Source organism: Alligator mississippiensis, chromosome 1, assembly GCF_030867095.1.
Source record: "Alligator mississippiensis isolate rAllMis1 chromosome 1, rAllMis1, whole genome shotgun sequence".
In the NCBI taxonomy this organism is placed as follows: Eukaryota; Metazoa; Chordata; order Crocodylia; family Alligatoridae; genus Alligator; species Alligator mississippiensis.
The window spans coordinates 127,157,153-127,180,923 of NC_081824.1; the positions used below are offsets into that span (position 1 = coordinate 127,157,153).

At 39.6% G+C, this 23,771-nt stretch overlaps 1 protein-coding gene across 5 annotated transcripts in view; it reads left to right on the forward strand.

The window, feature by feature from the left end:
• STXBP5 (syntaxin binding protein 5) overlaps nt 1-23,771 on the forward strand; it is a 215,377-nt gene that overhangs the window by 152,855 nt on the left and 38,751 nt on the right. Inside the window, exons 17-22 of one of the 5 annotated variants that reach the window (XM_019488355.2) lie at nt 236-361; nt 1,631-1,782; nt 13,899-13,964; nt 14,234-14,329; nt 17,405-17,464; nt 17,560-17,607. In XM_019488355.2, the coding sequence (XP_019343900.1) occupies nt 236-361; nt 1,631-1,782; nt 13,899-13,964; nt 14,234-14,329; nt 17,405-17,464; nt 17,560-17,607 (548 nt within the window). The remainder of the gene's footprint in view (nt 1-235; nt 362-1,630; nt 1,783-13,898; nt 13,965-14,233; nt 14,330-17,404; nt 17,465-17,559; nt 17,608-23,771) is intronic. The other 4 variants (XM_019488356.2, XM_014605540.3, XM_019488357.2 and 1 more) reach the window with 4 other exon arrangements.

Sequence of the window (23,771 nt, forward strand, 5' to 3'; positions counted from 1 at the left end):
CAATGACACTTTCCCCCAACTTAAGAACCCATCATTTGCGACACATGCATGATCTATTAAAGCCATGAGTATCAATGATGAGTATTATTGTTGGTTTGCACGTATTATATTATGGTACATTGGAAAATTAAATACTACTTAATTAGTGTCTTTTGTATAAAACAATAAGATATAATTGTGCCAATAACCTTTCACCATATGGAGAAGATATAACACATTTTTATTTAAATTGCAGAGTCAAAAATTCTCCCCTTAAGCAGTCTGCGGGTTACCAAACTGAACTGGTTATTCAGCTCGTGTGGGTGAGTGGAGAACCTCCTCAGCAAATAACTAGTCTGGCAGTCAACTCTGCCTATGGCCTGTAAGTATATTCTATATTATTCACATTTGTAATAAATTTCACAGAAGTGGTTGGTCTTTAAGAAGACCGTATTTGTGATTTTGATTGTGGTGAACAGTCACTTAACATAAATTTATAAACTCATTGCTACAGTATATCCTAAATTAATCCATTTGAATTTACAAAAAAAAAGTGTTAAGCTGTTCCTTTAAATTTTGACATTTTGGACAGAAAAGATGGATGAAATTTAACACAGTTGAAATTTGCTTTTGTATAAATCCCAAATGTTTGCCAGCTACAAAAACTCTAAAATATATTGATTTGTATATATAAGTAGAATTCTAGAAACATATGTAAACAAAAAGGACTTTCTCCAGCTGTCCTGGACTTCTGAACAATTAGAAGTTCTTGATAACAGAAATTATTAATAGGAACTTTGCTGGATCTTTTACCCATAATGATAGCAATATTGGCTATTGGTCCTAAAATAAAACTGAATGATCAAGTACTCATTCACTTTAAAAGTTTTAAGAGATACCTTTGGCATTCAGTAGGAGAAAAGATCCAAAGTCTCTCAGGGCTTCTTTATTCGAATCCAACATTGGTTAATTTGTGCAATTTTTCTGTTAATGTACTATGTGAACAACATCTACTTATACTGTATAGCACCAAACATGTGTATGACTCTCTTCAACCGTATACCTAGGAAAATATTAATTCTTGATAAAACTTAAATGTGGGGGGGAGGGGAAGACATCTGCTGTAAAGAATAGGTTTTACAAAATTAATTGCAGAAATTTATCTTCCAGATGGAATCTGCTCCTTGCAAATAAAAGGGATAGTTTTGCTATATGCCAACAAATTGCAATATCTGCAACCATAACTGGAATCTTAATCTTAATCTCAAGGTGGAGGTTCCTTCTGCTATAGTTATCACCCATATCTGAGTTGGCATGTGCGTGTATATCACCAGAAACATCATTTCATAGCTTTGTTGACTATGGAGCCAAGCAGGATTAAAATCACTGAAAAGTTCACTTAGTAAAATCAGGAGCTATAATTGCATCAAGTGGTCTCATGGAGCAGGAAATGTTATTTTATAGACCAGAATTATGACTTAATGTGTTAACTCACTTTTTTTTCCAGGTTCACTGAAAGTAGCATGAGTTTTCAAGGTTTGGTCAAGTATAGTTTTAAGTTTTAGAATAAAAAATGGTAGCAACATTTGATTATCATTGTCTTCATTGAAGCCATAATCTTTCTTTTTCTTCTTCCTCCTCCTTTTTCCAGAGTAGTATTTGGCAACTGTAATGGTATTGCAATGGTTGATTACCTCCAGAAGACAGTGCTCTTGAACCTAGGCACCATTGAATTGTATGGCTCTAATGATCCCTATCGTAGGGAACCTCGATCTCCCCGAAAAACTCGGCAGCCGTCAGGAGGTAAGAAGTCCTGGAAGTTGCTTTTCAGCTAATTACACCCATCTTCAGAACTCAAATCAGTCACTACTTTAAAGATATGCCCATTAGCAACATATAAATTATGTGCATTTATATCTGAATGCTATATTTCTCATCTTTTGAAATGAGAAGAACAATTTGAATTCATGTTCTTACAGATGATGATTCTTTGCCATTCAGAATCTTCTGTGGGGAGGTATTTTTAATACCGGACATTACAATCTTCTTGCTAACTACAGTACTGTAGTTTTCTTATCCTCTGTAATTTACCCCATTTTTTTTTTCTTTTGTTGTTATCTTTTATATGGTCTTGTTAGAAAAACAAGTTGTGCTGTCAGCAAGTGGACACCAGATGCTTCTGGCAGTGAGCCCCACTTCAGTTAGGCTTTGGACTCCAAATGCTAGAATAAACATTTGAATTAGTTAGGTTCACTACCTAGATAAGAAGCCCTCAGGGTAAAAATATCTGGCTGGTTTTGCTTCAGCTGCTGTTAGTTTCAAATTTCTCACAACTAAAAATGTTTCATAGTTATGCTCCTGCAGCATGCTATTGCTGTCAGACTAAGAGAGGGCAAGTGGGCCATGGGCTGTCGGTGCTACAACCATGGTGGTGGGGTGCTTCCCTCCCCCCTCTTCCCTACCACAGCTCTGGCAGCAAGGCATGAGACTGTTGTGCAGAGTATTAGCCATCAGGCACTGGCCCCAGGTTCACTTTCAGAGGGAGCCAGTGCCATTTCTCTCCTCCATTTTTCTGCATGGAAATTTGGTTCTTAAATTGCTGATTTGCACACAGGTTAGTGTAGGATTCTGCATTAACCCCTGTAGAAGTGGGTTGCCCCAGGAGCAAATTTGATTTATTCAATTTCTGTGTCACCATTCCCAACAAAGACTCAGGGTGGCTTACAATAAGAGGACAGAATAACTTATCGAACTGGAGCACAACAAGAGAATAACTCCTACCAGTTATGCCCCGGCATGTTTTATGTCTCTGAGGAAGAAAAACTCAAGGTATGAAATAATTTCAATTTGGAATTATAAAATGACAGGGTGAAAAATTGAGGGAAAATATTTATGGAAGAAAAATGAATTTTTGACAGAAATTCTAAGTATATCATATCCAAAAATGAAAAAGTGGAAAAAATCATTTTTAAAACATTCACTTGGTGGAATGTTACTTAAGGAAATAGAAATCTATTTCTGAAATGGTTGGACAAAATTTTCATGAAACATTTTGTTACATCAGAACATGCATTTTTCAATAAAAAAGAGTTTGTTTGAAAAATTTCATCCACGTATTTGGTTTCTGATCAGCTATTCAGGGAAAAGATCTGGGCAAGTTGTTTTTTTAAAATGCTTTGCACACTGTTTTGCCCCAAGTATTAGCAGATGCTCTAACAAATCCTTCATAGTAAGTTCTTGGGTTTAGGAAATATCAAAATGACCATGCAGTGAACTGAGAGTACAACTTTAAAATGGTCATTTTCTGCTGCTTGTATCGTGTAAAGCATTTCATAATTTTTTTAGCCTGATTTCTGTATTGAATTAAACATCTATTTTAAACACTAAATCCCCTCTTCTCACCTCTGTGAGAAGAAAGCAAGTAATCTGATTGACTTGATATTTTAAGTTCTTTTGAAATGAACACTAATTAGCTTCAGTTCTCTTTTATACAGTTGAATTACAAATTATTCCACAGGGCATTAGAAGCTACTTGTTTTGTTCTGTTACTTTTGCCATTTTTAACATCTTGTCAGGAAGATTTATTTACCCCATCATTCGCATCCTGTGTATGTTTAAGATGCTTGTTAGTTGAAAACGCCGCTACTTTTTCATGAAGATAATGAAGGCTGAGTTGTGTTGGCTTTTGGTTTGAAGTGTGCACTCAGATACTTAATTTTTCCTCGTATTTTGGTCAATGACATTGTGCATGTCTGTGTGGCAAATACATCATATAAACCTATTGTATTAATTCAATAGGCTTGTCTTTTTCAATCATGTTGGTGTCTTCGTCTTTCCTCTTCTCATTGCTTCATTAAGGTATGCTGACTGTGGCTTCTTGCATGTGCGGCCTTTCTAACTTATATTCAGAGTCTGTGAAAAAACTTCGCACCTCTTATATAAGTAAGTTATGTCATGGGAATAAAGTATTTTTGGACGTATGAATTTGATTAGCTGTTCATTCTCCATGAGTGTTTTTAGTCTTTGTAAATAACTACCCGGTCTTGCTTTAAAAACGTATCCATACAATTTCTTCCATCATGTATCATGTCTTTTATTTGTGGTATCACCAAAAGCATTTTAAAAACAAGCGTAGCACTGCTGTGGTGGTAGCATTGAGTGCATATTTTACATGAAACAAAAGAAAAAGAAACTCCTGGTTAACCTATGGACATATCTATGCTGGTTCCATGGTGATCAAAAGATCATTACTGAGAAGCCCTGTCCTGCCTACCTGCTTGCATTGTGCCCATCCACCCCTGAAAATGCGGGTGTTCTGTGATGGAAACGGATCTCAAGCAATAGCAGGGGTCAGTTGGCACCGTCTTTCTTTACAGAGCATGATGTATGCGCTGACGAGTTCTTTGGCTGCTGAGTCCGATGCACAGTTGACAGTCCCGCCCACAGGTAGGGCACACCCACGTGCTAGCAATGCTCTGAATCCAAGTAGCAGATTCTTTCTATGATGTCAGTCATCAAATCTTTATCCAGTCTGCCTTGCAGCTCCTTGCTCCATCTGCAAGCTGACTCTGCCAATCAGAGTGGCATTCTGCACTCCTTTCCCAATCATCTACAGAGATTCCAAAGGATGCTAAATCATCCTTGCAAGCATCCCGCAATCTGTGCAGCAGTCTGCCTCCTTTTCTAGACCCTTTGCAAGCTTCAGAGTACAGCTTCAGGTTCCTGTGATCCGGCATTCACTTGATATGACCAAGCCACCTGGTGCTCATGACCAACAGCCGCGATACCTTTATGGCAACTTCACTGCATTGTTTCTGAATGTGGCGTGTGCAGAGCAGAATTAAATGAGTGGAGGGCCATGTTTCCTTGTAGTCTTCAGAATCGGTTTAGACAATGCTCTAAGGCTCCTTGCAGACATTATATTTGTCTCAATATATGCAAGTTTCCCATGACCAGTTTTAACATGCCATATGTTAAAGGCATTTGTTCCAGGATAAAAATGGCAGATGTGAGACAAAGAATTTACTGTTAAACTAGCAACTACTTTGTCGTGTCCAGACTAATTAAACCCGTGGGCCAGGTCTTAATGTGTTTCCCCCCTTCCCTGTGGGAGTTGAGGGAGGGACAGTAGCAGGCTCCCTTGCAGCCCAGCCAGAAGAGAGCTATGAGGGAAGCTTTCAGGCTGTCCTTCCCCCTTTGCTGCCAGGTAATGTGGACAGAGCAGCTGCAGAGGTGATAGGAGCTGTGTGGGAAGATAGAGGGAAAATAGCAGAAACCACCTGGTCAGCCCTTAACCACTTATGAAGGCTTACATGCAGCCCTTTTCCTATTGTCACTGTGCAGTGATGGGGACAGGGCAGCCCCAGCAGCAACAGGGACAGGACAACCAGGCTTTCTTGACATCTCACCTTTGAAGTGCTCAGAGTGCAGGCAGCCCAGGACTAGGGAATTGTTGCCTGGTTCTAGTTTGCTCATGCACTCTTTAAATCCTGGGATCAGGGGGAGCACCCCACTTATTTCTCCCTTGGCTAGACAACAAGACTGTCATGCTCCAGGCAAGGGCTTTTAATGTGTGGCTGCCCATACCTTTTTATTGTAGTGCTACAAATTTTGTAGCCTATGGGGCCAGGATTTTATGCTCCAGTTCGCATGATGAGTTTACATGCACACATCTGCTCTACATTTTAAATAGCAAAAATGTCTTTAAAAGCCTTGTAGGGGTGGGGGGGGAGGGCCCTGTGTCTGCACCTGGGTAATTAAGGAAAAAACAGCCATCAGGCTGTCTCCTAAGTACTACCTCAGTCCTCAGCATATACACAGCATTGTGGAGATTCCAGATAGAGCTGCTCCATGAAGCAGCCCCAGGAGTCTGTCATAGATAAAAGACAGATACCCAGGGCTGTATAAATGATGCTGGCACCTGTCCAACACCTACAACACCTTAGGACCAGAAGGATGCAATGGTGATTTAAAGACAGGGATTTCAGTTCTTTGCTGAGCATCTAAGAGACGCATCATCAAATCTGCATGTTGATTGTTTTGTTTATTTTTGTTTAAGTAGGAGAGGAAAAATGGCTGAACTGATAGAAGACTTTCTTATAAGAAAAAAATCACCATTTTTATTTTAAATCTTTCCTTCCTAAATTCCTATTTGAACTGGTATAACTTTGCAGAAAGAAGACTGTGTTCCAGGAGCCAAGTAGTTACTGAATTTTTATATTCTCTTTCCATTTCTGAGACAGATCCACACACACATTTGTATAAATAACTAATTGAAGCCAAATGTTTACTCTCTACTACCACTGTTTTAAAACAAGAATATTTTCAGGATGGAAAAAGTTGCTTCAAAAAAACACCATTAACATTTTTATAGCTTTTATGCTTTGTAGTCACATTATGCAGAAACCTAATGCATACCAGTATACAGATAATTATATTTAACTTGGGAATCTTGTTGCAGTCTGTTTTAGAAGTAATAATGTTTTATAATTTTTAGTTTAATACAGTGATACAAAGGAAAGCATAAAGCAAGAACTATAGGAATATAATTTTTAGATGTTTGCAGTCTCTGCAGTTTACATCCAGAAATTTTTATTGCATTTTGAAAAAAAACTAAGGTTTTGCTTGATTTTAAGAGTTTATCTCCACTAATTTTTTTTATAAAGCTGCCATTGAGCTGGAAATTTGGTTTTTTAAACATCTATAAAGTAATATTTGAAATGCATTTTTGAGCATGGGACACTTTCCTGTAGCAATAAAGGTCTGATACTGTTATAAGAGATTTATGCACTGCTTTGTTAGTACTTCTCATCTTATCTATGTCCCTTAAATGCTATTATTTCATGCTATTATCTACAGTCACAGCACCAATTTTAAAATACATTTTAGCTCATGCCAAAACAGGTGTGTACAGTTTGTTTAGCCAACAAGGTTTCTGGACTTACAGGAAACTTTTAAATTACAGGATTACTCTCTTAAATAAGCTTAGCTAGCCAAGATACCCTAGTGACTGCAACATACTATTGTAATTAATTTATTACTCCCAGGTTTGGCAAACCTGAGAATTCTGTATAATGGGGGAGGAACTCCTTTCATGACTGTAAACCATTTTCATAGGGTACGGTCAAATGAAGGAGTAAGACTAGCTTTAAAAAAAACCATGCAGGAGTATTACCACATACCTGAATCCAAGACAACTTTGAATTTAAAACACCCCACAATAATTAGATTCTGTATAAAGAAAATGTATAATTTTTTTATCATTTTCTAGGTATAGAAACTAAGTATCAGAAAGCCATCTTAAATTTTGCCCCTAAGTGCTGAGTACCACTGATGTAAACCATGCATAATGAATACCAAATGGTGATAAAAATATTACTCCAAAGTAATATTTGACATGCTTAACTGTTTGGAGCCTCATAGCTAATACGGTTACTCTTTTTGACTGCTAAAGAAAATATGCTTTACCTATGGGAGAGTATGATAGGAGCCGTATAGCAATTAGCAGTAAAATCATGGCGTGAACAGTAGGCTAATCCAAGGTTTCTGTAACCCTGAATTGCATTATCCAGCTGTTTTATCAAAAAATAATTTCTCATGCCATTAGAGTTGATGGAATTCATAGAGTTCTCAACCTTTTTAGACCAAGGCACCCCTCTTTAGGCTCAAGGCATTCCTTGTACACTGTGAGCTCTTAGTTTTTTCACTAGATTTTTGGCTACAGAAAGATAATGGAGCAATTTCTTCTTTTGAAAAGAACTTGGAGGAAACATAACAGGCCAGACTGCTACTTTTAACACCATTGATTCCTTTTGAAATCCCTATGGCACCCCTGAAAAGCTCTTAAGGCACCCCAGGGATCCAAGGCATCCTTGTCAAAAATCACTTGTCTCAGAGGCCAGGTGCTGAATGCCCCGTGGGCTACACCAGTAGGAGCCTCATGTCTGTGGGCTGCACTAGAGTGAGGCCCAAGCCCCAGCCTGCTCAGCCACAAGCTGTGTAGATGTCCCCCTTCCACTGCACTGTACCGCACCATGCTCACATGTGACCCTAGGGTTACCCTGGCTCCCCCAGTCATGCCATGCCGCACTGCCCCCCTATTACAAACCCAGCTAATGTCAATTTATTACTACAAGGTTTCAGATGATAATGAGTCATGTATCTCACTCTGTATCCTAGAATACTTTAACCTCATGGTTATATGCCAAACGTTTAAAGAGAGGTATTCTCTACCACTAATCTCCAAAACTCTTGACATCCTATGTGAGTCACCTCTTAGAAGTCAGGGACAATCAAACAGATTTCCCAAGCAGAAAATCCATTGACAGCAACGGGAGGTTGCTTTTGAGGTCCGTGGTCAAACCAATGTCTCAAGCAGTGTGGAAATCTTAAACCATATTTGCTACCAATGATGACATGAATTCTGTTGTCTTGTGTTCCATGAGGATATGTACCCAGGATAATGGCAAGACATTTTACTTTATACCATGCAAAGATCTCATTTACATCTTCCTTTTAAACCTTTTGATCCCCATAGTGATATTCAGAGTCAGTTGGATCAAACCTCACAGACTCCAATAACTTCATGGTGGCTGGGATAACTTCAGTTAATAGGCCTTTCCAGCTTGTCTTTCCACTTCCATACTGCATCTGACTGAGGATATTAGCTGTTTGAGTGCCATCAACAACTCATTTGTTCTAAATACCAAAGATCCTTCCACAAAACAGGAAGCCTTCCACAAACAGGACTTATTCTTCCAAATGGATAAGATTCTGGGTCTGGACAGCTAAACATAATTTTGTCCTGCTGAGGATATGGATAAAAATACATTTGGAGCAGTTCCAGAAGGGACAGCATCTGGTATCTTCTAATTGTTAAGTGCAGACAAGCCAAAAACAATACAAATATAACAAGACCACTGCAACTTTATTTAAGTGTTTCATCCAGTTTTTATCGTTCCGGACTTGTCTATATGTAACAATTAGAACCTAACAGCTGCTGCCCTTTTGAAGTGATACCAAATGTACATATGTCCATACTCAAGGATTCCTATGCCAAAGATCCTTGATTGTATCGTCTGTTTAAAACATTCTGGCCTTTCATTCAGTTCTGTCAAGATCCTGCTTGAAGAAAAAATGAGCATCCACCTGCTCAGTCATTTTTTGGATCCCAAATTCCTGAACCAGTATTACATACCAACATGATTACAGTTCGTACATAGGATATTCCTAGCATCCACTTAAGCCTTTTAAATGTAATAGATTTGCCTTTCTGGTTAATTCCAGAATGCTCACTATATCCCTTCATTTTTAAGATGTTCTTTGTTGTGTATTCTTTTGACCCAGTAAGGTAAAAAAAAAAAAAAAAAAAATTGAACTTCTAATGACCGATCACGTTTTATAAAACATTCCACAAAGACAGTGTTGAGATCTCTTTCTAAATTTATCCCCAAAGTGATATTAAAATTGTGTTTTAACCAGTTTACCTCCAATGTTCCCTCTAAGGAGTAGCGGTCCATGAGTGCACCGCCTCAGTCCAGTGTGCGACACTTACTGAAGGGGGTTGGAGGCTGGGGGCCAGAGGCAGGGATGGAGTCTGGCGCAGGCTCCTCCAGCTCCGGGGAAGTGCTCCACTTCCCGGCCCTAATGCAGGGGAGCAGAGCACTTCCCTGGAGCCAGTGGAGCCCGCGCCAGGCTCCCACCCCCACCTCGCCTAGGAGCTGACCTTCAGCTCCTCTCCCGGTGCACGGCCTTGAAAAGGCTGTGCGCGACCACACTTTTAGTTGTGAGCGGCTGCGCATGCGCACACCTTAGAGGGAACCTTGTTTACGTCTTATATATTTTAGTCTGAATTTCATTCAGAGCCTGGGAAGAAGGAACTAAACACTTCGGATGTCTTAAGAGCCTTAGGATCCATTTCTCTGTCCCATGTAATACTTGTATCCCAGTGATATTGTTCTGCTTCTGAATGCCTGGTATAACTTCACTTGATATCAAAGAACAGAAGTTGAATACTTGTCCTGACTAGAATATTCTCATGTTTAAAAACCAGTTCCCCAATTTTTAATAGGCATTAGATCTTTGGCGTAAGCGTAAATGGGCAAAATAATTATTTCTGTTTACCAGCCACAAATGTGACAGCTTCTTCAATTCCCTCGATGTTTTTGGTCATAAAATCATAGAAAATGAGAGTTGGAAAGGACCTCAGGAGGTCATCTAGTCCAACTCTCTGCTTAATGCAGGACCATCTAAAACTAGATTATCCCAGCCAAAGCTGTCTAGCCAGGTCTTGAAAACTTCCAAGGATGGAGATTCCATGACCTCTCTAGGTAACCTATTCCAGTGTTTTACTACCCTCCTAGTGAAAAAAATCTTCCTAATATCTAACCTAAACTTCTTTTGCTGCAACTTAAGACCCTTGCTCTGTCACCTGCCACCACTGAGCACAGTCTAGCTCCATCCTTTTTCAACCCCCCCCTTCAGGTAGTGGAAAGCTACTCTTAAGTCCCCTCACAGTCTCCTCTTTTCTAGACTAAATAAGCCCAGTTCCCTTAGTCTTTCCTCATAAATCATGTGCCCCAGCCCCCGAACCATTTTTGTTGCCCTCCACTGGACTCTTTCCAATTTGTCCACATCCTTTCTGTAGTGGGGTGCCCAGAACTGAATACAGTACTCCACGTGTGGCCTCACCAGTGCAGAATAGAGGGGAATAATCACTACCCTTGACCTACTGGCAACACGCCTACCAATGCAGCCCAGTATGCTGTTAGCCTTCTTGGCAACAAAGGCACACTTCTGGCTCATATTCAGCTTATTGCCCACTGTAACCTCCAGATCCTCTTCTGCAGAGCTGCTGCCCAGCCAGTCAACCCCCAGCCTGTACTGGTGCATGGGATTGTTCTGTCCTAAGTGCAAGACTAAGCTCTTTTCCTTGTTGAACCTCATGAAATTCCTTTTGGCCCAATCCCCCAATTTGTCTATGTCACCCTCCTAGCCCTACCCTCCAGTGTATCTGCTACTCCCCCCAGCTTGGTGTCATCTTCGAACTTGCTGAGGGTGCACTTCATTCCATCTTCCAGGTCGTTGATAAAGACATTGAGCAAAACTGGTCCCAGGAGTGACCCCTGGGGCGCTCCACTTGATACCAGCTGCCAGCTAGATTTTGAGCCATTGATTATTACTCTCTGAGCCTGATGGTCCAGCCAGTTTTCTATTCACTTTACAGTCGATTCATAGCTTGCCTGCGAGAATGTTGTGGGAGAGTATGTCAAAAGCCTTGCTAAAATCAAGGTACACCACATCTACTGGTCTCCCCACATCCACAAAACCAGGCATTGCCTCATCATAGAAGGCAATCAGGTTGATCAGGCATGGTGAATCCATGCTGACTGTTCCTAATCACCTTTTTTTTCCTCCAGGTGCTTAGAAATTGATTCCTTGAGGATCTGATTCATGACTTTGCCAGGGACTAGGGTGAGGCTGACACAGCTGTAGTACCCTAGTTCCTTCTTTTTCCCTTTCTTAAATATGGGCACTGTATTTGCCCTTTTCCAATCATCTGGGACCTCTTCTGATAGTCATGAGTTTTCAAAGATGATGGCCAGGCTCTGTAATCTCATCAGCCAACTCCCTCAGCATCTTGGGTGCATCCCATCCACCCCCATGGACTTGTACACGTTCAGCTTTTCTAAGTAGTCCCTAACCTGTTCTTTCACCACTGAGGTCACCTCCTCCCCATACTGTGCTGCCTGGTGCAGTAGTCTGGGAGCTGACCTTGCCTGTGTAGACTGAGGCAAAATAGGCACTTGAGCCTTTTCTGCATCCTCTGTCACAAGGTTGTCTCCCCCACTCAGGGACCCACACTTTCCCTGATCCTCCTCTTGTTACTGACATACTTGTAGAAACCCTTCTTGTTACCCTTCGCATCCCTTGCTAGATGCAACTTAGCTTTTCTCCTTATCAGCTATGGATTGCAGTATGTTGGAAATCAAGTTCCTTGCATGTGTGTACCTTTCTAAAGGCTTATAGGTGTTTCATGTGTACAGGCATGATATTTGAATTGGTATGATAGATCATAACTGGTCCAAAGGAAAATCAGCTTTTTAAATCTAAGAATAAGTTAATAGTGTTTAAAATATTAGTTGAAACTTTTTATTTAAGAACTCCATTTGTATCCCCATTTGAAGCCCTTATTTAAGTTGCTGTTTAACTTCCATATTGCATCTCATTGAGGATATTGGATCCAAAATGGTACTACCCATTTTGGATCTAATTGTTCATTATTTCCACATTTAGAGCAATTAGTAACTTCAATTAAAGTATAATCCCTGCAGCAGTTAAATCCTGTAACTATATGGTCTTATGATGTGATTTACAGTGGTATAATATTGAAGGTTGGTACACGACAGTGATTGGGAAAGGAAATCATTTCATGGCTCCTAAAAACTAAACCATATGGCACATATATCAGTTCTTTAAAGGAAGTTTATTGATGAGTTTTGCTGAAAGTTTGATTTATAGTGTTTCAGTAATTGCAGTGATTCTCAACCAGGGTATCACAAGATCCTTTTAAGTGCCATGGGGGTGCTATGCAGTATTAGCACTGTTAGATGTTCAAATACAATTTACAAGATAAACCCAGATATTTCAAATAGGAATCCATAGTTTAAAAAACATTCTTATCTGCTATAGCTTTATGAATTCTTTTCAACAGAGGGGTACCATGACTTATCTTTAGTTAAAAAATTAGAGAAATCTTAAGAACTGGCATGTTCCAAGGGGTGCCTTGAGTCCTAACAAGATTGAGAACCACTGCAATATCATCTAACTATGGTTGCAAGGGAAAGGTTCTCCCTACAAAAAAATAGGAAAGCAGAAATTATTTTTCAAAAATACACATTACTCATTAATGTTAGTCCTGGAGTATTTTTATGGAATTTCTTAAGCAAAAAAATCTTAGTTTAATCCTACTTTTTATTTGTACTTTCTTATTCCTTTCAGTTAGCAAAGTCATATTGTTTCTTTTATTTTTTTTTTACTGTATGTATTGTTTAGTGCTGTATTTTCTTGCATACATGCATACCTTTTCCCTAACCAGCTGCTGGAAATTACAGTCAATATTAGTTCATGCTGCTTACTGGGCAAAACTGAAAGTAAAATCTGCAGAGGAAGCAGGGCAGTAAGCACACTTGGCTTCCTACCTGCTGCCATTGCTACTTACTATAAGAAAATATCATTTTTCCTTTTATTCTGCTTTTCAAAAACAGGTGTGTATTTTATTCTGGGCTGTTATATTCAAGAAAATATGGTAATATCTGGGGCTTCCTGCTACACATTACATATATTACTTAATTAACTGGTTAAGTGCACAATAAATTTAGAACAACTACATGTGCAAAGTAGTTATCACACAGTAAAAATGACAGTCCAGCTTTAAAAAGAGCCGATCGGCTATAAAGTTAATGCTTAAAAACATAACAACTCTATAACTGGTTTCTATCCAGCTTTAATTTAAACATATAACAGGGGCCTCTAGCATATAAAAATAAACAATTTGTTGTGATTGTATGAAACTGAGGACGGGGTGTTTTTTGTATAATATTTCAAGCTATTACTTTTACTGATTACATTTGTGCTTTGTATTAAAGTAAAAATGTTTGAGAGGTAGTACTGATTTTTTTAATCTACTTTAGCACAGTTAGTAAAAGAGGTAAGCCTCTTACTTTTAGTTACTTAAAAAAAAAAAAAAAAAAATTTTGTACTAAAACTAGTTCCCTTATCTGAGGCAAGTGGAAGAAACACTTCCTTAGGATATAATAGAGACTGGGAAACTCATTGCTATTCTGTCTTGGGAAAGGTGGGAATAGCAGTCGTATCAGCAATTGAATTTTACCTTAAGGATTTTTTTTTGTATTTTTCAGCTGGTCTTTGTGATATTAATGAAGGGACAGCAGTGCCAGAGGATCGCTGTAAGTCACCTACTTCAGGTAATTATTTTTCCAAATATTTCAAAAATTATTGAGAGCTATGTGCTAGTTGTGAGTTAGCTGCTTGCCAAGTAACTGTATAGAATCAATCTATGGTAACTTTTTCTTGTTTCACCACATTTGTTCAATTTGCTAATAAAGATTTAATTAAGTATTCCAGAATCCTGGTTTTAAATCAAAACCAATTTGTTTGACTTGGAAGTGGTAACCTGGTATCTAGTAACGATGAGTCAAGTGACATGTATAAGTTACAAATATTTATGCTTCAGGGACAAAGCTCACAGGCAAAGATATTCTTAGCTTGGGCGTGCATGGTGTCTATCAAGCTGTGAAGAAAGCAACATTCTCATGCTACAGTATAGTTTGTGAGTGTTTTTCCTGTTTAATTTTATATACTTACTAACCTGCACATATATAGTGGCTGCAGTGAGGAAAAGTGATCTTAATTGGTGATTACATAGCGGAGCTCCTGAGATGCTGATAATACAACACATTTATGGACTGTGACTACTCCAATAAATATGGTTTCCATTTCTGTGCAGATTGCTAGTTCCACCTGATACACCCTTAGGTTTTCTGTTGGGATTTCTTGGGATTTTGCATAATAAAATACCTTACGCTAAAATGGCAAAATCCTAATTGGGGTGGGGGAATGTGTGTAGACGGGTGAACGCTATTCTTGGCTGAATTCTGTAAAATACGTTTACTGCCATTTCTCATTATAATGTTAGCTGACAATTTTCTTCAAGATCAGAGCTCTCCAGAAATTGTCAGGTTTCCAAATAGAAGCTTCCTATTCCAAATAAGTCCACTTTTCCATTAACTCAAGCTGACATTTTCTAAAGGAAAAACTGCAGTGATGCCTTGAGGATTTAATTCATATTTACTAATTAGGGTCTTGATCCTGCATGTCTTTGAGAGTGTACTCACTGTGAATATATAGATACCTATATATATAGCATTAAGCTGAATTTTCAAAATAGTATCTAGAAATAGCTGTCACTGTCACTTCCTCTGTTGCTTTAACCCGGGGTGGGCAATTATTTTGGCTGGAGGGCCACTTAATGAGTTTTGGGGACCTGTTGAGGGCCACCATCCACTTCTCCCTCTCTCTCTCCCCTCCTCCCTCCAGAGCCCAGTCAGAGCTGTAGTTCACCAGGAGCCAAAGATCAGCTGTAGACCTAGACGGGAACTTCTGCTGTGATGGGTAGGCATCAGCGTCAGCTGTGGGTGCAGCCAGCAGGTTCTGGTTGTGTGATGCAGAACCTGCCAGCAGTGTCACAGCTGACACTGCTGCCCACCTGCTGTTGCAGATGCCCCACCCAGGTCCACAACCAAGGCTGCCATGTCAAGGGCTGGTGCTGCTGGGCAGAAGCAGTCCTGCCTAACCTGCCCCAACCCCACATAGTGGCCAGAGCTGCCAGACTTTCACTGGCCAGATCCAATGAGTCCACGGCCGATCACCCACAGGCCGTATTGAATCTGTTGGCAGGCTGGATCTGGGCTGGAGGTCATATTTCGCCCACCCCTGCTTCTGCCAAATTCTTAGTAGGGTTTGTTATTGTACTCATTGCACAAAAGCTGTTAGGTGAGATAAGAGCTCAGACTTGATTTTATAACTGTTTAGTTTGGTTTTGTTCATGGGTTTTTTTAGGGAGACTTGTTGAGAACATCCACATAAACCATAATCTTTAAATGAGCTTCTGTACAGCAGCGTATAAAGAATAGTGGCCACCTTTGGGCTTGCTTGCATTCTTGGTCCCTAGAGTCCTTGTTGTAAGCCTGGAAGAGAAGAAAGTCAGCAAATTGCACTCTGGACCCATGTAATACATTCCATAGAGGGGAGTTGCCATAGATAGAAAACCCTTCCTCCACTGTTAAGAAAAACATTTTTATCTTTATTATCTTGATAACTGCATTCCAAAACAAAGTGTGGTAAATTCAGAAAGGATATTTTTGTGTTTTGGCTTTTATAAAGGCAGTAAGTTTTAATTTATGAAACGGCAATTATTATCTTTAACAGTTGTTCAGACTGTACTGATCATTAATCTACATCATCAGACTGCAGATCTGAAATTAATAAAGTCATATTTAGGAGGACAAATTGGAATAATTTACATTAAAAGTTAAGTTAGAACTTTCTGTTTATGGAACTCTATGGGAGTCAGGCTAGGGGCAAAATTCAAATCCCCATTTGAGCTAATAAGGTAGTGATGACTAGTCCTAAAGTAGAACTCACAGGCATCAGGTAAAAGCAAAACAAAACTAAATCCCTATATTCAGTTATCACAATGGCCATAAATACAATGATTATCTTTCCTAAAGATGGAAAACTTGTAAACAAGGAAGGGAAGAAATAGGGAATGAGAGGGAGAAGAAAAGAAATTGGGTGATTTTTTTTTTATTTTTTTTTTTTTTATTTTACCACTAATTTTCAAAGATTTTATAGAGGAAGGAAAAAGAAAACACTGCTCAGCTTTCTATTTAAATTTGAAATCTAAAATGCATATACATTGAGCCACTTCATTTAACCTTTTTTCTTTCATCTTTCTTTCCAGTCTGAAAAGGAGTCATCTGTATTTAGAAAAAAAAATCCAACAACTTTTATTCTGCTTGAGAGGGACCAAAGTAGTAGCATGCAACATCCAATATACTAGATGGGGGTGGGCGGGGGGGAGAAGATAAAAATAACAAGAAGGAAGGGTAAGTTTTAGCTAGAATTGGATAAAGTTTTACAAGTTGGCTTTTCCAGATGGTTTCTAAAAATTAATTTGCATTAGTAGAAAGTCTTTATTTTTTGTATATGAGTTACTCTTTGAAAAAAAGATATATAAAATAATGGTACTGGCATTAAAAGTCAAAGAGAAAGAAATTAATAGAAAAGGTAAGGTTGGGAATTTTAAAGTTGGGTAAGATAGAAACAGTTTGTGACTGGAGTACCTAGGAATTACAGTTAGTGCTGGCTTTGGAATCCTGTAAAGTATATGCCTAGAGCTGCTTAAGGTTACTTTGAAACTACAGCGTGCCTATACACAGGCAGTGAGGCAGCTACGATGCGCTGTAATTATGATTAATTGAGTCTGCTGGAGCATGGTATTTACCATGCTTCAGCGGACTCTAGCGTCATGTGTATCAGCATCCCTGCTGTGGAAAACGGTGTTCAAGCTTTAGTTAAAGCACCCCCGCTGACATTTTTCAGCACGGGGACACTGATACTCGTGATGCTCCAGGCACTTTTAATTAGGGTGGCTCTCAGAGCTACTCTAATTAAAGCGCCCCCCCCCCCCCCCAATCCCACATGCACAAACACTCCCAATTTATGTAATAAACTATAACTATATACTAAAATGTATACTGTTTCTGTCAAAATGTGTTGTATGTTTCTTGCTTTGTGAATGTGTATTTTGCATGTCCATTACTTTCTGTCTTCACTCGTATAGGTTCGGGTTCTCCAAACAATTCTGATGATGATCAAAAAATGAATAATTTTATAGAAAAGGGTACAGTATTTTCATTTAATCAACATTATTTCTTTTGTTCATTTCATCCTTTCATACACTTAGATTGACCTTTTGTATTAAAATATTATTTACAGTGAAGACCAAAAGCAGAAAGTTTTCCAAGATGGTAGCCAATGACATAGGTAGGAACTAGAAAAATTCTGCTTTGTTCCTAATCCAGTGCCTTATTCTGTGCAATGCTAACCAAACAGTTAGTTATTAATTTATTCTGTATGCTAACTGATAATTCTTTGGGCTGCTTTCTGCACTAAATATATTGGGCCACAATAATTTTAAGCAAATATCAAGATAATTCGAATTTTCATTCTTTAATTTACATGATATGTACTTTCCTATTTATTTTTTCTGGGTAGGGGTTTCTATTTTACTCTGAAATATTAGAAGGATTCAATCTATGCATAGTTGCAACATAATTCCGATACACTTATCAAAATACAATACATCTTTAAGTATTGTCCGATTCATTTTCTATTATACACACATTAGTAAGGCTTTTCCCGTATTACAGTTTCAAAGTTAAAGGTAGTATTGCATTCTACTTAACAGAAAAGGTTTTGTCTGGTTATTTACAACTATGGTCATTACCTTTACCATACCCCAGAATTACATGAGCTAGTTCTGAGGATCACCTTACTCTGTCTATCTATACATTGGGTTTTTTTATTTTAAATGAATTGCAAATTAATGAACAACAATGTTTTGGAATATGTTGCATGCAGAGTTGAGCCCTTTTATGGTCAGAGTGGAAATTCAGTGGATTAATAACACATGGTTAGTAAGGAAATAAGGCAAAGTGGTGTGTGGTTAATTCTGGGGAAAGGTCTTTCATTTTTCTAACTGGAATGTGGCTATGTCTAAACTTTAATTTTAACATCTTTATATTACCAGTTTGTTTTTGGTTTATCTACACTGATGTCTGTTTGCCTTAGGATTTAGTTACATAGCTTGAAAATACTTAATCATGATTCAGTAGATTTAATCTGTGTTATTATGCATGTGCCTTGAAAATATAGTACGTTTCATAGAAAGAATAACTAATAGCCCAGTTGTAATTTACCAAAGACAAAATGATATAGTGGTGTGGTTTTTAACTCCATAGTGTATTATTCTGTGTCAAAAAGTAGGCATATAAGTGCTAGCTGCCTGGAGTAGGTGCTGTTTACAGTGTCTGACCATTAGGTAGTGGAGGAGCAAAGGGCTACCTAAGAGATTAAACTGACCGGTGGAGTTGAATGCAAGATTTGTACAGAGGTGTAATTTACTACAATAGCCCATAGTTTCTCCTAACTTTGAAGGTTAACTAACTTTACACTGGCATGGAGTGACTTGCATTGATGGAAGGCTGTTTCATATGTCCATTCTACTTTTTTGATGGAGTGAATCCATTTTATTCTGTAGTCAAATGAAAGCGTGCTTCAGAATAGAATACATGACAACATAACATCTCTGACAGAAACTTTGGTAGCTAGTTTGGAAGCTAGACATTTTCTAGATCCTTTTCATATAGTGGTTATCTACCACGTTGCACTGAGAACAAAAGGTGGCAGCTGAAACATGTTTAATGCTTGCTTCCTAGTGAATTGCTGGCTAGTGTAGTTTAACAAGTAGCAAATCCACCTAGGTTGCTCTCTTGTAATTGTATTACATGCCAAAAATTCTGACTGCTTGATATGCTGTAATCTGTATTTTATGCCATAGGTACTACTTTAGATTTTGGGTTTTTTTGGATTAATCTGTAAGCACGTAGTCCATTGAATAAGTCTTAAAAATTAAACTTGGGATAACTGGATTTATACTGGCTGTGCCTCTCGCATGTTTTTTTTTCATACCTTTGGGAAGTAATCTGACTTTTTTTTTTTTTTTACACTTCAGTGCAATGAAGAAGAATCAACAAATATTGGCAATTCAGTAGTTAAGGAGGAAATACCAAACTCAAACCTTGTGCAAGGTTAGGGATAGGAAAGACAGGTCTTGACTGAACAGTTGTCTGAAGTAATAAATGCATAACATAATAAGCTACCTCTATTCTGATTATCTGAGCACTGAAATGCAAAGAATATTGAAGTCAGGCCTACCACTGTGTCTCAAACCTATCTCAGAAGTTTGCAAAGCTTTCCAAAAACAAAATCGTTAGAGCCAATGCTCTCCATATTTTGGTAAATAGACATTTTTTTTAGTAACAAGAAAGCAAGCTTGGCTTCTAGTTAAATGTCTATAATTGCCAACTGAAGAGTTTTTTTTCTTAAGTGTACTCTTCTTTAATTAAAAATAAACTGTATTATATTATACAGGCATTACTTTTTCGTAGCTAGTTGTTTACCAGGCTGTCTCAACTGTTTAATTAGACTTTAGTGTTTAACTCTCAAGATAGTAATAGTCTTAATAAAACAAACCAGCCATAATTTTACAGCACTGTTGACTTCTACAGAATTGTTGAAATTATTGGTTTCCCCCCATTCTTCTGGGAGTAGCCCTGGTTTGGCAGCTATGGTGAGAGATCCCTAAAAGTTTCAGGGCAGAAGGGGGTCTTCATCTCCCAGGAAGCCCCCTTAGCCCCCAAGCCATGGGAGCTAATTGGGCCAAGCAGCAAGGGTGACAGGGCAGCCTAACACAACCTTTACCCTGGGAACCAAGAACTTTAAACAGCTCACAAGCTTGTCAGTGAGCCTGTCCAGTTTGCAAGCCCTCGAAAGACCTGGGGGCACTGCAGAGCTGTGGAACAGCCCCCTGCCTGCGAAACATGCCATTTTAGCAACTCCTGTCCTCTAGCCAAGGGGCTCTGAACATCTAGCCATCCCCAGCGCTCAATTTTTGTTGTTGTTGTTGTTGTTGTTGTTGCATTACAATATTTCTAGCGTTACAAGAATGTCAGGAGGGGGCCAAAGAGAGAGAGCATTAGGAAGCAGTGTAGTTTTCATTCATAGTGTTTTTTAGGGGCTATGGGTAGTCAGATATTGGACCAATGATTTTATTCCATGGTAATTCATTGAATCACGAACTCAGCTAAAGAACTAGAAATTTCATCTGTCGTCATCCCTTTTATTTGCTGCTGTTAATTAGATTGTTTTCTTTTGTTAAATTTAAACCTTATTCAGTTGAACCTAAATAAACAATGGGTACCTGCCATTTATAGAAAGAGATATTTTTGTATATTGCCATGTATACATTATATTTATGTTATGCATTATACTTAGCATGTTTGCTTCCTCACTATTTCTGAATTTCAGTTAGCACCCTAATCTTTTCCTTATGTTTTGCTGCATGCCTCTCTTGGTTTTTTTGTCTGTTGATAATGATTGCATGTTTTTTGCACTTCATTTTTTCAGAGTGTATAATATTAAGTTACACATGGATTGAGGTATTGAATTCCATAAAATGTTTATTATTTATTCTAGCTACTTTCATTCCCTTAAATTTTAAAACCAAATACATTTTCCTTAATTGATTGTATGTACAGGTAGAGCTTGACACACAGCAAGTATGTAGTTTATTTCATTACCACACCAGGAATACTGTTCAAAAATAGGTTTCTACTTCTGTTTTCAGCTGTGAAGGACTTCGCCTATTAGGGCATGGACAGATGTAACCGTTATACCAGTATCAAATAATACTGATAGAATACTCCATTGTAACTGCACCATGTCTCTGTTACTATAGCAGCATAAGTGTAGAAGAACTTTTCTAACTTGGAGGGTGTGGACAAACATAACAGTCAAACCATTCCAAGTATGTCATTGATTGGGAACCAGTTCACAGCTATCCTGTTTTAGAAGCATCTGCAAATACCCTGCCATGGATTCCAAGTAGAACAGTAACATTTTAGGTATTGCAGTGCTGTTGAACCACCACCAGGGGGTGCTTCAGATTACCCAGCCCAGAGTGCCTGATTGAGAGTGCCTAGGTAGGAGGGGAAGGGGCTGTCTAGACCCCTGATTCTGGGTTCCCAAAAGCTGGGTGGTCTGGGGCCCTCAGAGTTTTGTGGTGTATAAATTGGCTTGTATGTCTAGACACATGCAGCTTAAACAACATTTAATAAGGTTCAAGTGTTATGTCTGTCTGCGACTTGTCTGTGTTTTTGTTTAGGTTTAAAGATACTACAGTTTAACTCGCTTATGACTATTATGAGCATATTCACAAATGACAGTTGCAACATACCAGCTGATGGACACTCCCCTTTTCTCTTTTAAAATGGTTGCTAGAGTATTGTGTGTCCACAGCCTTGGAGAGAGACTGTTCTTGGGTACTGTGTAAGGATGAAAGTACTAACAGTACTATTTTTTGGCCTACACAGCTATTTTCACAGGAGGCTATTAATTGTCATCATATTCAGTGACCTGTCACTGCCATTCCATGTTTATCAAATACCACCATGTTTATATCAGTCTTTGTTTTGGTTTTAGTTTGAAATCCCATAGGATTTTGTATCCTTTCTTATTTGGATATGATCAGAGATATTGAAGTAAAGACACTAAAGCCCTTCAGCAGTTATGGTTTTATACATTTAGCTAATTTCTTTGTTTTCTTTTAATCAGTTATAGTCGAGCCTTCATTTGAATTACTTGAGAGAGTAACTTTGGAGTAATCATAAGAGTTGTTCATTTATAACTGTATTTGTGTTAAATGGAGCTCAAAATATTTATATGACTTACTAACTATTTCTGCAAACTGCTATAGGAAAAAATTTGAGCATGCTGGTGGGGAAAAATTCTGTGGTGCGGGATAGCAAGTATTTGATACCATATATCATCAGTCCACAACAGTGCAGGGCAGAGTTATAAGTATGTGCCAAATGTAGTTGAAGTTACAATAGGAAAATAAAATTAGACCTCAGGTGTCGTCAGGAAGGCTTTGGCTTTCATGACCACAGCCCGCTCTTTGGCGAGAGAGGCAGCGAGCTGCTGGGAAGAGATGGTCTCCACCTCTCTCCCCTAGGGAGGAGGCTCTTCTCAGCCAGACTGGCTGACCTGCTCCACCGGGCTTTAAACTAAGCCCGCTGGGGGACGGGGGGGACGACCGCCACTGCTGGCCCGCTGAACAATCCTTGCAAAGCCAGCGGATCATGGCACTCAAGGGAGCCCGCCCCAGCCCCAGCCCTGGTAAAATCTGTGGGCAAGGAAGGAGCCCCCCAGGGGGTGCTTGCCTGCCTGTACACAAATGCCAGGAGCTTGGGGAATAAGCAGGAGGAGCTCATCCTCCTGCTCAGTGCAAACAATTACGATGTCATAGAGATCACGGAGACCTGGTGGGACTCCACACATGACTGGACCACGGGGATAGATGGCTATACCCTGTACAGGAGGGATCGTGTAGAGAAAAGGGGTGGGGGTGTAGCTCTCTATGTTAAGGAAAGCTACGCGTCCCTGCAAGCCGATATTGGCGACCAGGGTGAACGGCTGGAGACCCTCTGGGTTAAAATCCGTGGGGAACACGGCACAGGGGACACAATGGTGGGAGTCTATTACAGACCTCCCACCCAAAGTCCTGAGCTAGACCAGGAGTTTGCCCAGGAACTGGCTGAGGCAGCTTGCTCCAGGACCATGGTTGTCATGGGTGACTTCAATTACCCAGACATCTCGTGGGAGGATCACTCAGCAAAATCTGAGCGGTCGCAGAGCTTCCTCTCGTGCGTGGATGACCTCTACCTGACTCAAGAAGTCTATGGGCCAACGAGAGGCAAAGCGCTGCTCGACCTGGTGCTGGCTACTGGGGAGGACCTAGTCGGCGACCTAGTGATCGATGGGAAGCTGGGTGACAGCGACCACGAGCTGATCACCTTCACCATCCGCCGAAAAACTGGCAAGTCGGTCAGCAACATGCAAGTCCTTGACTTCAGGAAAGCCGACTTTGACAAGCTCAGGAGGCTTGTCAGTGAGGCCCTAAGGGACTGTGACCGCAGGGAGAGGGGAGTTCAAGAAGAGTGGTTGCTCCTCAAGGGAGCGATCCTCAATGCACAAACTAAGTCTATTCCATCTCGGAGGAAAGGCAGCAAGAGGGCACAGCAGCCCCCCTGGCTCTCCAGGGACCTAGCAGACCTCCTGAGGCTAAAAAGAAAGGCCTACAAAGGATGGAGGATGGGAGTCACCTCCAAGGAGGATTATTCTGCACTGGTCCGGTCCTGTAGGGAGCAGACCAGGAAAGCCAAGGCTGCAACTGAACTCCAGCTAGCTTTGAGCATCAAGGACAATAAAAAGTCCTTTTTCAGATATGTGGGGAGCCGGAGGAAAAGCAGGGGCAACGTTGGACCCCTGCTGAACCAGATGGGGCAACTGACAACTGACGCCCAGGA